Below are 13,083 nucleotides of genomic sequence, written 5' to 3'. Positions count from 1 at the left end.
TGCATATACTAATTTCGTATACCTGCTGCACCATAAAAAATGTTCGAACCAAGAGTCGAGGGGTTATCCCTTTGTAGGGGGATGAAAACCTTCTACTTGCTCACAGCTGAACGCTATTTTATGGTGTATTGGGATTTGTCTGCTTGTATTTAAAAAAAAAAATTCTATAGAGGTTTCGCCATAATTAACCTTGAGAGCTTTGCCTCAACAGAACAGAAACGTGTAAATAACTGCCGTTCTGAGTTGGCGACAGTGAAACGAAAGGTGATATGAATTGACTGACTTCAGCTGTACTCCCACAAATTTTTCTCCCTGAATAACACGTAAACTACAGTAGAGTCCAAACATGCATTATTTCATTGTTTCGTGCAGTTTTCAATTCAGATTGTAAATAATGAACATTTGTCTGGCGCACAATAACAGCGAATAACTCAGGCACACTCGTCGCTGCGACGCAAAATATCCAGCGCATGCGAATTGGGACATCGAAACTATATCCTCCGCAAAAGATCCATTCCATTCCTTTAATATCTGTAAAGTACAGAACAAATAAGAATATCGTTAGTAATGTTACGTGATGGTTATGTGTAGCGGGGGTAATCTGCGATACACAGCGTCGATGACCTGAGGCAGAAAAACAGACAAGCGCGCACCACAGTGTCGTCGTCATTCTGAAACACTTCGTCGTCCTCCCACCCTACATAACACTACCACCAGAGACAAAATTAATGCACAGTCCCGGTGCGCACTACACAGATAGAGTGCAAGTTGTAAAGCTTGAGGTGTGACACATCTACGATGCATGTGCTGGGCGTTGCAGGCGGGGAGTGTGGATGCAGTGACATTTGCCGTGTTGAAATTTTTTTTTTCGCAAATTGACAGGCAACACTATCTCTTGCGCTAATTGAAAATAGATAACACATTTCTTACATGATGTTTATCTTTTCATTACATCAGCTCAACTGCAACCCACACTACGTACCGCCTCGTGTTCGCGCACTCTTGATCGAATGCTCAGAAATGTTCATATCTGCCAATAAAGAATTCGTTTAGACAGCCTCTTCTATCGTTATAAGAAATACTATTCTCCATCCAGGTGGTACGAATTATGTTAACAAGAAAAATAAAAGCTATAACCGGCTTTACTTATATGCAATAAACGTTTCTTTTTTCAGGTGGTTTCCGAATCTGTTTTTCTTTCTTTTCAGTCGGAGAACCTTGGAGCACGTATGAAAATATTTCGACACACCTCTTTATAAGGTCATCATCATCAGCAGCATAACTAAGCCCAGTGCAGGGAAAAGGCCTCTCCCATGCCTCTCCAATTTACCCTTTCGTTTGCCAGTTGCGGCCACCGTATCCCCGGAAACTTCTTGATTATCATATCTGCCCACCTGCATAATTTCTAAGTCGTGGTTTAACCAGCAGCTTCAGCAACTAAACAAAAAATAAAGATACTATACAGGTGGGTTAACAAAGACAGACTCCCAGCCTTGTGACATGAATATAAAGAGATACACGCTCGACATATGCCCCTTAAAAACTCGAAATTCGGCACACAAAGTGAACAAGAGAAGGTAAAGCTTCAGGGTGCTTCCCAACGTTTTGACAAGACGACTTGTGTTCGCCTAGGCAAAGCGTTCATCATTGGTGGGGTTTAAATAGTGCCGTGAGTACGATGAGCAAGGTCCGATGAGATGGTGTCTTGACACTCAGAAAGTTAGTAAGCATGGTTTCTGGACGCCCTCACATAGGTAACAAGGAATGGTTTCTTGACACTTCCAATGTGTACAAGAGATGGTTTCTTGACCCTCACAAAGTGAAATGTTTCCTTAACTCTCGCAAAGTTAAAATCAGGCAACGGTGTTTTTTTCGGCGTAGAATTACGCGTACCTCATGCATGCCTCCTGCATAGACTTCATGTATATATGCTTCCACGTGCAAGCACTTATATTTAAGTGGACTAGCGGACTGCCCGGACTGGTACACTTGTGGTATAGCAGGGACTCTGGGATACAATCTAGTGGTGCGCCTTGTATACGCGTGCCAAGTACTAACTCTGGCCGTTTCCTTGAAGCCTATTGAGAGCAGGTCACGGAACAGCTTTACCATAAACTAAAAAGCTTTACTAATGACCTTTACATGTACAGCTCAAGGGAGCAAGAAATTAGCAAGGCGACTAGTCTGAAACTAAGAAGCCGAAACGTACGAGAGTTCTTTTCGCTTACCATGCCCAAGCAATGAAAGCCAGAAATGGCAGAGTAATGACCCCTTGAAACACTCGCCAGTCCTGGAGGAACCATGCAAATCCCGGAAGCAGGATGGTGCCCAGAGTGAAGCCCAAGGTGAACGCCACTGCTAATGTACTCCTCTTGCGGGGACCAATCACCTCGACCACTGCGAGGACAAAGGAAGGACAGGATGAGTGTATTTTCTTGTCATACACCGCGCTTCATAGAAACGATTGTTGAACGAAATCTTCATACTTTGTCGTGGGTTTGAGGTTTTAGACGATTGAAGGACGTTTAAAGTGCCGTGAAAAACGAGGAAAATATAGCGTTAGTGCAATAGGCGCACCAAAGCCTGCTTAGTGCGTTCCAGTAAGGAAGCTGTGAGTGAATTCAATGAAATTCTTATCAATTTCTTAGAACCACTGAACACACTATGGTAGACTATTTCGCTAATCTGCGCAGTGTGCTTCAGTAAAACTTCTCGTTAGGCGAGTTGGTGCATACCGATCCCGTAGAGAGTTTAGCCCACAAACCATGAAAAGGCAACACATGATCGCTTGTGTGTGCGCATGTGTTTGTGTGCGGAGAACGCAGAAAGGAGAACAGAAATGCGGGGAGATTGACTAGGCAAAGCTCGATTAGCTACCCTCACATGGGGCTGGAGAAGAATGTCCTCACTCGCAGTCAACCACAAATTTTTTTAGCTAATTTTCAAAGAAGAAAAGTTGCAGACTACCATAACCCTGACAGTGCTCGGCATGACAGCCGAAGGTGTGCTATGACATTGGGTTAAAGATGTATTTTGGAAGACGTAAAACCGCCGCGGCTAGTATCGCATCTCTGAAACTCATGCTCAGCAGCTGTTCACTCCGGAAAGAAAGGAGTAAAAAGGAAGTACGATGTCCTGTAAAGCATTCTCTTCTGAAGTGCTGTGCTTCTTTATCGTAATAATTAAAAAGATTTTTTCTACTGAACCGCTGTCTCATTAGGGGTCAAAAATCGCAGAGAGCTTGCGTGTTGCGGTACCTTTTGGCTTCGGGCAGGTTTGACAGCGGTACTTACTTAGTTCAGGCGCGCTTCAAGAAAACTCTTAAACGTCTACACTGAGATCGAGGAGCTGAAAGCCGCCAACGCCGGGTTTTCGCCGAGCGGGGACGGTGGCGCTATCAAAGGACCCGCGTACCTTGCAACGCTTGCCTCGGCGTCTTTCGCTTCATGAAGCTTTAATCTACAGTCAACAGACTTTTGCACCTCTTCAGCCGCCCACGCTTCGATAGAATAACCTGTTTCGACGATCGCAACTTCGTACTTAGTCTGGTACTCAGATCAACTGGTAAGAGCCGTAACGGAGTGAGATTTTGAGGAGTATACGAGACGAAGAAAAATGTATCTGCGCATGCGCAATGCGCGTGTTGTGCTTGTGTGACCCTTTCAGATTTGTGCTTTTCGTGCATTCTAAATATTTGTATCAGCACGGTAGGATTACTTTACGGAATTTAATTTGTAGGCGCAATGCCCAGTATGTTCAAGCCTAAGCTTATGGTTAGCTGCCATCACACTCTGTTACCGCCCACTATTGTCGAGCATCAGAAACTGAAAGGATCACTTTTAAGAAAGTTACACACAGGTGTACACAAATGTGTGTACTGTACACAACCGGACACAGAAAAATTAGAAATTTTAAAATGAAATTAAAAATTTTCCTCCGCACACAAAATTTACAAAGCCTCTCCAACGCACCGTTCGAAGAACCTGCGTTGGGCGCATGATAGCCTTTGATGCTTATGCTCCACAAAACACAACTATGTGCCCTTTGCTTAATAAATACTACTATTTTTTGCTTTTTACTGTAGTGCTGTTCGCTAGCTTTAAGAGATGGTACTTTCATCAGTTATAATTTTACTAACTCCGCTTAATAAGGATGTAATAATTTCTGGCCCAAGTGTCTGGTTGGTAGATAATTAGCAAATTCTCTTGCCTTTTTCCTAAGAGTGTGCTGTATGATGTCAGTCTCAATGCAAGTTAGAGAGCCCCATATGCTACAAATCTTACCGCAGTTGTTCACTGCGGCTCCACCTTCTATATTTCCGCTTCACTTTCCAGCCGTCGCGGTGGCTAAACGATCATGGTCCTCGGTTGCCGACCAAAAAGACTCGGGTTGGATTCCGTTTACTGTGCGAAGTCATTGCACATTTAAGAACTGAAATTACAGAGATCTTTCCCTGTTGCGTCCCTCATAGCCTGAGTCACATTGGGACGTTAAATCCCTTAAATCCAAATCCAAGATAATCTTCCCTTTCCCTTCCATGAAAGCTTCCACCAAGGCATACAGAGTTCGTATGCCTGTCATTTTCTCATAACGAAACTTTTTGCGTGACCTCAGATATATTTCGAAAGATCCGCAGAACCTCCACACTGAAAATGAAAATTGGTTAGGGCCAAGATAAAAATTGGAGGGCACGCTTAAGTACCGCCTTAAGAGTATCATCAGATAGCTAAAGGGTTAATGCCCGTATACGCAGAATTGGGCATTCTCTACTTAGCATTCATAAATCCATGGGAGTCTTCATACCACTCTGGGTGGAGTGGTGCAGCGGTAAAGCTGTGAGCCCCTACCCTGCCATGGCAGCTGCTGCCACCGGCGATACTTTTGCGATTAAAGTTGCTCCTACCAGCAATCTCCCGCAACTAATAACTAATTTGACTGCCACGGTGGGCAGTTTGCTGACATTCCAGTGGGGAAGTTCTGATGACTCCACAAGGTCATGTGACCCACCTCCTATGTTACTCTCCTGGAATTTTTCCCTAACGGCCAACGACACTGATGACGACGCCGGAGTTTCTGCGACATGAGCTCCGTAAATCTGTCTCGTTAAAATGCATAGAAACTGCCTCGGTCTGGGCGGACACTTCAACCGCGAATTGAGGAAAGGAAACAAGGAGGATGTTAAGATCGCGGACACAGGGGACCATCGGGTACCGTGCTCTTAGCAGCCGCAACTTTGCCCTCCTCATCTTTCTAGCCTTTTGTTGGGGCTCCTCACGATACTGCCTCGCCGGCGCGATTCGAATGCGGCTGTATTTCAATGAAATGTGGTAGAGGGCATGCAAGAACGGCGGTTACAGGACTGCACCATGTCTGGCTGCAGTCCGGTTGACCCAGGGGCAAGCAGCGAAAGTGGGAAGGCGACCAGGGCAGTGCGCGCGGTCCTGACAGTGTGCTCGCCTTCCCTGTTTTTCACTGGCGTTTTTGTGTGTTTGTATATGTGCCGTAACTAAACGAAAATTCCTAACGTTTCGCTGAATTCACGCGATGCTCGCATGTCACCAACCCGTCAGCACCGCAGAAGGACCACGGAGAGAAGACGAGGAGGGATTTGCGCAACTCCGATATTGTCTTCCTTAGGGAAGGCTTCTTGACAAGCGAGCCAGCGCCACGTGACTGGCAGAGAAGTGCCAATACCACTCTGGCCTACTGTAATTGTTTGTTTTACCCATGTAATAAAGTCTACATATTGTCCCAAAGAAGTTGTGCGGCCTGTTCCCCAACGTGTCTCCGGCTCGTCTAACCGCCAGAAAACATCAAGATCAACCCCGTCGATCTTCGATCACCAAAATCGATCTACAAGTACATCGCAAAATTAACTGATGGAAATAATTTCAGGCACGGTTTGGACGGTGCAATGGCACTCGTCGTTCTTTTCGGTCACTGGCATCGCACGGGCCTCAAGCGCCTTCTGCGCTTCACCTGCATTGAGCCGCGGCTGACGAGCAAGCGGTAAATACGCTTTTTGTGCGGTCTTGATGCAAGAAAATACAGCTAATAGTGCGTCTTTCCTGGCGTAAGTTCTTTGCCTTTCATTATTTTTGCCCCTCAGCGCTAGCGTAATTTATCGGCGTTGGTGCAAGGTTCGTGGCTGGAAACAGAACGCGATATAACGTTTTTCCGCATGGAGCACAGGTATCTTCCTTTTTGTCCTTATTGCGTTTTCGCACGTACGCTGTCTGGATGAGCATGCGGGTTTTTAAAGCGTCGACTAGGACCCCACATATCGATGAGACATCGCTCTAACACTTGCCTCTCACTTCTGTTTCACTTTTAATGTGATTGTTAGTGTTTTCAGGCTGGTACCGCTACGGCACCTTACCGGTAACAGTTTTTCTAGACTTCCTTCTCCTCCCCCAATCCGAACCACCTAAGCGCTTAAAAGTCTTAAGAACTGCACAGCAAACATGGGTCTTCCACATTACATCTGTGAAACTTTCATCTATAAGAACGATTAGGGCCCTGTGCTGGAAAGCACACAAGTCTTGCAAAGAAAATACCAAGAAACCTAAAAGAATGGCTAGACTGAACATTTTTGTACTTGTGTGGCTCACTTTCCTCTTTTCTAATGAGCCATAATTTAGGCCCTCTTTAGCCTGTTAAAGATAGCGATGCGAGTCGTTGATGAAAAGCAGCGCCACAACATAGGACAGTGTAAAAGACAACACAAGCGCTGAGCGCTACTCTGACCCAGTTGATCTCACCGTAAAGAAATTTGGAAAGGTACCGGTGCCCAACGCGTCAAAGAGCATGAATCAAAAACATCCTTGTACCCTGTGCTTTTGGCGAAGGCTCTCCTTTTGCATACACGATCGATAACTATTATTTTTTAAGGCAGCACCTCACGTGAGAGACCAGAAATTGCTAGGTAAAAATTAAATTAATAGGGAACTCACAAAGGCAGAAGGAGGACGACTGTGCAAGACCGAGGCCGACACCTAGAAGTCCCCTGGACAACAGAAGCAGTGAGAACCACGGCGAGATTGCTACGCCCGCACTGCCAAAAAAACTGATCACATATCCTGCTAGCACCAATGGCCGTCGTCCAAACCTGAAATATTCGGGAGGGTTCAAAGAGGAGAGGGAAAGGAATGAGCATTACTTCTTCACTTGATCCTCCTAGCCAAAAAATAAGCGAATTTTTCACTTATTGCAGTTGTGACATTACTACAAAATTGTTACTTTGCTGGTCGAGTTGTTGGGCCTTTGCCTTCTTAGAAAGGCAGCTCAGGCGGACGACGGACAATGACATGAAGTGGATGCAACTTCGCTGATCATCAGCGCAGTTGTCTCTACTCGTCCTTGTCCGTCGTTCGCAAGCGCTGCCTTTCTAAGAATCACAAAATTCTTAAATATAGATCATATAGAACGTTATGTCGTAAATGCAAACTAACCAACAGATAACCAAGATCATCACGCTTGCCATGAATGATTTGAAGCTCTAAATGCGATTGTAGTTTTCCAAGAGTTTTACGCCGTACATGCCCTGGCTATGTCATTTCACCTGTCAATTTCAGTATCATGACGGTGCCAGTCGCGGCATTCACAAACTGCAGTAGTAAAGGGACCATGGCCCGTAATCCGAGTTTTTGTCACAACCAAAACTGTCATAAGCGGCCTCACTTTTACTGGTCGAAGCGCCGGAAGCGGATGTCAGTTCTGTTGCGGCTGTGAGCGGAGGCACGATGTCTCTGCGTCGCGGTTGCCGCAACAGAACGCTCAGCGGCGCGATTGCTCTTTGCCGAGAAATAGAACACGGACAACGCAACAGAAGAAAAATTCAGCCTCAATTTTAGTTCCGCATCGAATCCCTATCTAAAAGGATAATTAAAAGATTCCTCATTTATCCAGTGGACTTTAATAAATAGAAATGATAGTTCAGATACTCTTTTCCGCACCCCAAAGGCCAGAGGACTACTTAGATGAGAAAATAATGTGCGCAAGCAAGCATGCAACGCCAAGAGTAAATAAAATGCAAATAGTTTAGTCGCACAGCACGGCATTTTGCATTTATCTTCAGGGGAAAAAGGAGCGCAGAAGAAAATTTGTGGCGTGCACTCAATCGCAGCACTAAGCTTGCTCGCTGCCGTGCTGAAACGTCAGGACTCCGTGACGACTCGCCGTCTGTAACATTTCCGAACTTAAGTATCTGACATGATCAGAACGTTGTGCAGACGGTAAATTAAGTTTTTCATTCCTTTTCTGCCGAAACTGCAAGAACCGCGAGATGCCACTGCTAGTTTTTTTTTTTCAATTTTCTGCAGCAAATAAATAAAAGGCCTCAGCTAAAAAAAACTTCTTGCTCTGCTTCTCTTAATGTACGCCCTGAAAGTCATTGCAGATGAAGTTTTCAGACGTGGCCGTGGTGCCAACGCATTCCCATTGACCTGAAAACTAACTTCCCAGCTAACTCTCGAGCTCAATGCAGAACCACACTGTGGCGGCTGTCGAGAACTGCAAGGAACGCTGAAAAAAACACCTCTGGCATGTCAAACGCGTCGGTGCAGTGAAAGCGTCGCTGGCGACTGACCATCCGTGCACATGACGAGCGGTTTCAAGCTGCTAGACATTGCACACAGTCATGATGCAGGAAGCTTGAAGAGCTAAGAGAGAGTTCCAGAAAAGTGAATTCACGTTTTCGCGCAGTAAACGTAAGCATTTTGCGGAACATTAGGCTTTATGCTACATCATTAACTGTACGCAAGTCCATAGAGGACGATAACTGCGTTTATAGCGTCGCCATCTGGTTTGGATGAAGTGAACAATTCCAGCAACAAACCGGTGCTCGTAAGGCTTATGTGCTAGAGAATCGTGCAAAGAAATAGAAAACAGGCGAAATTGTTCTCTATCCAATTTGTTGTACGCAAGTGGTTAAGGCGCTCGTCTACCGAGCCCGAGTACCCGGGTTCTAACCCGACCGCGGCGGCCGCGTTTTGATGAAGGTAGAACGCAAAAGGTGCTCGTGTGGTGTGCGATGTCAGTGCACATTAAAAATCCCCAGGTAGTCAAAATTAATCCGGAGACCTCGACTACGGTACCTCCTGATTTCTTTCTTCTTTCACTCCCACCTTCCTCCCTTCCCTTACGGTGCCGTTCAGGCGTCCGCCGAGATATATGAGACAAATACTACGCCATTTCCTTTCCGCAGAAAATCAATCTACCAAGATAAGAAGAAGTGAAAGCCCCGTACCTGTTTTATAGCTAGTTGAGGTGCCGAAAAACGCAGCAACAGCAACGAGTTCACTCCGAAGACAGTGTCGCCATGTTGACTGCTATCTCATGTGCTATGGAGTGTACGCTATACGTGTGTGGCGTCACCGTCCCGTTTCTCAAGAGTTTTCGCGGCATCTGAGCCAAAACATCCGCTTCCGCCGTATTGACCAATCAGGTGTAGCCGCTGCGGGCGATATTGCACGCTTCGATTATGACAGAAACTCGGAAAGCGATCTCTCGGTACGGTTCGACACAGATGATACACATTTGTTTTTAAAATTTTCAGAGTTGTACAGACGCTGTACCTTATCCGCAGCAACCTCATGTAAAACTGACCTGTCCGCAATAGAAGACACCATCGTGCTCACGAGCATTCCGCTAACTGTGGCTGCTTGCACCAGGCTTCGCATCCAGGACCGGCCACACACAAGGTCCCACTCCGCAAAGAGTAACGTGATCAATACAAAAAGGGTCCCGTTACCTGTCCACTTCTATTCAAGCAGTGACCCGCTGTGGGTTATTGGTAGGCTTAACATTATCTGATGTGACGCGGAAGGGGTCTACAGCCAACCTGACGGACTACATCAACGAAACTGCGGTCACCTGGCGCTTTCGCATTCGTTGCTTAAGGTTGTTTAGTTTCGGTACTTTTCCAGCGTCAAGCCCACTTGCTTGAAACACCGACAAGTATCGTGGGCGTGGTCCTGTGGATATAGGACTTGAAGTGAATGCATCGTCTTTTTCCACGTACAGAGCGATAAGCTTTCAACAACAGGCTACACATGCAACATCTGGAAGTAAGGTTTGTATGGCAAAGCTAGATGCTATCAAAATCCCTCGTGCATTTTGGCTTCTTTCACCAGCGGTACATCATGCATGAATTTGGTGTGATTATACTGTCACGACCCGTGGAGAGCCGTGCAGGTAGGTGTAGGGGAGAACCCGAGAAAAAGGTCGGTCCTCTTATTCCCTCGGCAAGGTGTAGCCCGAGCGCGCCTATCTAGACAACCGCCGCTTCATCGTAGTTTCGACAACGCGCGGCGGCCAGAGAGCCTAGAAAATCTGCAACGTAGAATGACGTGGAACATGCTTCAATTCATCTTCAAAGTGTTTTCCTTTTATACAGGCAATATTTGAAAACTACAGCACACAAGACAAATAATAATATCAAACGCGGGGGAGGGGGAGGGGGGGGGACGACACTTAATTTCTATGTCGCAGAAAACCTTGCTTTGAAAGCAGCGAGTAGGTTTGCCTTGAGGTGGCATGGCTATATAGCAGCTGCTTCAGGGTAGACTTCCAAAATTTTCAAAAATAGGCTTTTTGGGGTAAAAATAATTATTTTACAGCATAGTATCCGATATTGCGGATGCCGGAAAGCCGGCGAATTTTCTTGAGTAGTAAGCTGCTTAAATAATTTCTGATAACTAAGCAATGCTTCAATAACTTACTCTTTGACTGTCAAATCTCTATTTGCAACTGGTTACAATTTGTTTTTCACATTACGGTACTTTTAAGAATTCCTAAAGCGCGATTACCCTCGCCGCTGTGGATCGACAAACTTAGGTTTCATCGTACGAAAAAATATGCGCTTTCGAAGCCATTCAGGCAAAGCAGCCCCTTCAGTGTGCGTACTAATCGAAAACGCCAAATTTGGTCGAGCCACCGCGCCAAGGGTGATCGCGTGCTCAAAATTCCAACAGCTGATAATGCTATTACTAACGACAGGCTACAAACCTCTAATTGCAACTACGAGCCTAATACTACCTAAAAAGATAATTATTAAAAATTTTTTAACCAGCTTACTTCCTCAGACAATTCACCGGTTTTCTAGTGTCTACCAACACTGGTAATACGGTACAGCAAAAGCCGTATATTTACCCCAAAAAGCCTATTTTTGAAAATTTTTGGAAGTGTTCCCTGATACAACCGGTATATGTCGAAAGAAAATAATATCAAAATCAAATTCCTGCGCCTTGCACACTTCTCCCAAAATACTTCGGCGAACTCACTTCTTGTACCAGGGACCTCCTGTAGAAGCTTCGGCCATAGTTCCATCGTCCGCAAGGATTCGTTGCGCTTCCAAATACCAGAGTTCCATTCTCAGAGACGTCGAAGTCATACATTTCGCAGCTGCTGCTATGAAGCCGCGAAGAATTGGTGTCAACATTCGAGTTAGGTACCGCCAAAGCCTTCCACTCTTGCCGACTTAAATTTCCGGCGATGCTGTCTGGACTTGCGCACCAGTGTTCTAACGGGGGTAGGAAGAAACTGTAGACGAGGAGGTGCATAGCTATTGGCGCCCCTCTGCAGAGGCAAAACAAGTACACGCTACGCTGAAACTTGCCGTACTCGCCGATGACGCTTGTGATGTCCATCGCTGCGTAACTATCCTGGTATGTAGATTCTCCGTCCTGTTTATATACTCCCCTACTGCTGCCTGCTTCGGGGAGACAATGAAAGGCGAATGTAGATATCACCCTGAAGACCGGTCGAACTAATCTTCGCTAATGCAGAACAGCATGACTTTGGCAAGTGAAATATCTCTCGAGTGGCAAGCACCGAAGTACGAGTCGAGAGGCGCGAGTTTATCTCTTGGGTTGCTAGTCGCCCGACAAAGTAGATGGAGCAATGACGCTTTTGTCGGTGCGGTAGAATTATTCTTACTTTTAATCAGACCATGCCAGCATACCGCTGGAATTGGGGCCGATAAATAACAACAGCTGGCCAAGCATCCTTTCTTCGCGCACATCCTTTCTTACCGCTCGTCCTGTCCTCTTCTCGTTCTTCAGTCTCGTCCAAGTTCGGTGTTATTCCGCTCTACATAAATGTACAGACGCGGACATAATAATACGGACCGTGCTTTGGCGTTCAAGCTCTTTAGCTTTGCGCACCGAAAATACACTATCTTACTGCTTTTGCGTTCAAGCGGAAACTTTAATTAGCGCGAGAGAGTCGAGGGTCTTGTTCAGTGGGAGACCAGGCGTCGCCGTCGTCGGCGGCGTCGTGAGTGAAAATCTGCAATGAAATCCGCAGATGTTTCCTCGGGTAGAGCAACCCGGTTCTCGCAAGCCCCTCCGGTGACTGTGTTGGATACGCCCATTTGCCAGTGCAGTGGCGCGTCACTTAACCGCTGCACCACTCTGCCAATAGTGATAAGAGCACTCCTGGCGATATGAATGCACAATGAAGAATGACCAATTTCGCAAAAATGAGCATTACCTCATTAACGCTATCTCTAGTCTATAGGCAGAGCTTAGTGTTCCCACCCGTTTTAGCGTACAAATTTTAGAAAACCCGTTCTCCAGAAAATCCGTTGTCGGCGTTGCCGGCGTCGCCGTTGTGAGCGAGAAATCACCAGCACGCCTCTGGAAGTTGGTCCCCAAAGAGCAACTCAGGAGGCAGGTGGACCACCTAGGTCACGTGGCCTTGGGGCTTCACCAAAAGCTGTCCACTGGATAGCGGCTAACCTGCCCATCGTGGCAGGTGGGAGATGAATTATTTATTGGTCGTCGAGGAGAGCAACCTGGGTCGCGCAAAGCCCATAGTTGGGAGCACCTGCCATCGCAGGGCAGTTGCGCATTGCTTAAACGCGGCACCATTGCGCCAGAAGGAGTATGAAGACTCCTCCCACGGATATTGCCACACTGCTGACTCTCTGCAGGCGCCACCTGGTGGCCGAAACTTGGCTCCCAGCGCGTGGCCAAGCGTCGTCTTTGTCTAGCGTGAGCTCGGCGGCTCGGCGAGCCTCGTCTGAGAATACGGCTGTGCTTCCCGCTTCCTGGTGACATTTGTTGGAGGTGCTGGGTACCG

General features: G+C 46.5%; 1 protein-coding gene across 1 annotated transcript in view; it reads right to left on the bottom strand.

Moving 5' to 3' along the window:
* The window catches only part of LOC149325320 (organic cation transporter protein-like), a 37,670-nt gene extending 26,022 nt beyond the window's left edge, over positions 1-11,648 (bottom strand). Inside the window, exons 1-4 of the mRNA XM_089562515.1 lie at positions 11,283-11,648; positions 9,607-9,707; positions 6,954-7,108; positions 2,229-2,397 (exon numbers count right to left, since the gene is read on the bottom strand). Coding sequence (XP_089418641.1) covers positions 2,229-2,397; positions 6,954-7,108; positions 9,607-9,707; positions 11,283-11,648 — 791 coding nt within the window. The remainder of the gene's footprint in view (positions 1-2,228; positions 2,398-6,953; positions 7,109-9,606; positions 9,708-11,282) is intronic.
* Positions 11,649-13,083: the final 1,435 nt, after the last annotated feature.

Source organism: Amblyomma mixtum, chromosome 10 (assembly GCF_055824585.1).
Source record: "Amblyomma mixtum isolate Tamu chromosome 10, ASM5582458v1, whole genome shotgun sequence".
NCBI classification, from domain to species: Eukaryota; Metazoa; Arthropoda; class Arachnida; order Ixodida; family Ixodidae; genus Amblyomma; species Amblyomma mixtum.
The sequence above is the reverse complement of the archived record's forward strand: the minus strand, read 5'-3'. Positions and strand labels throughout refer to the sequence as shown.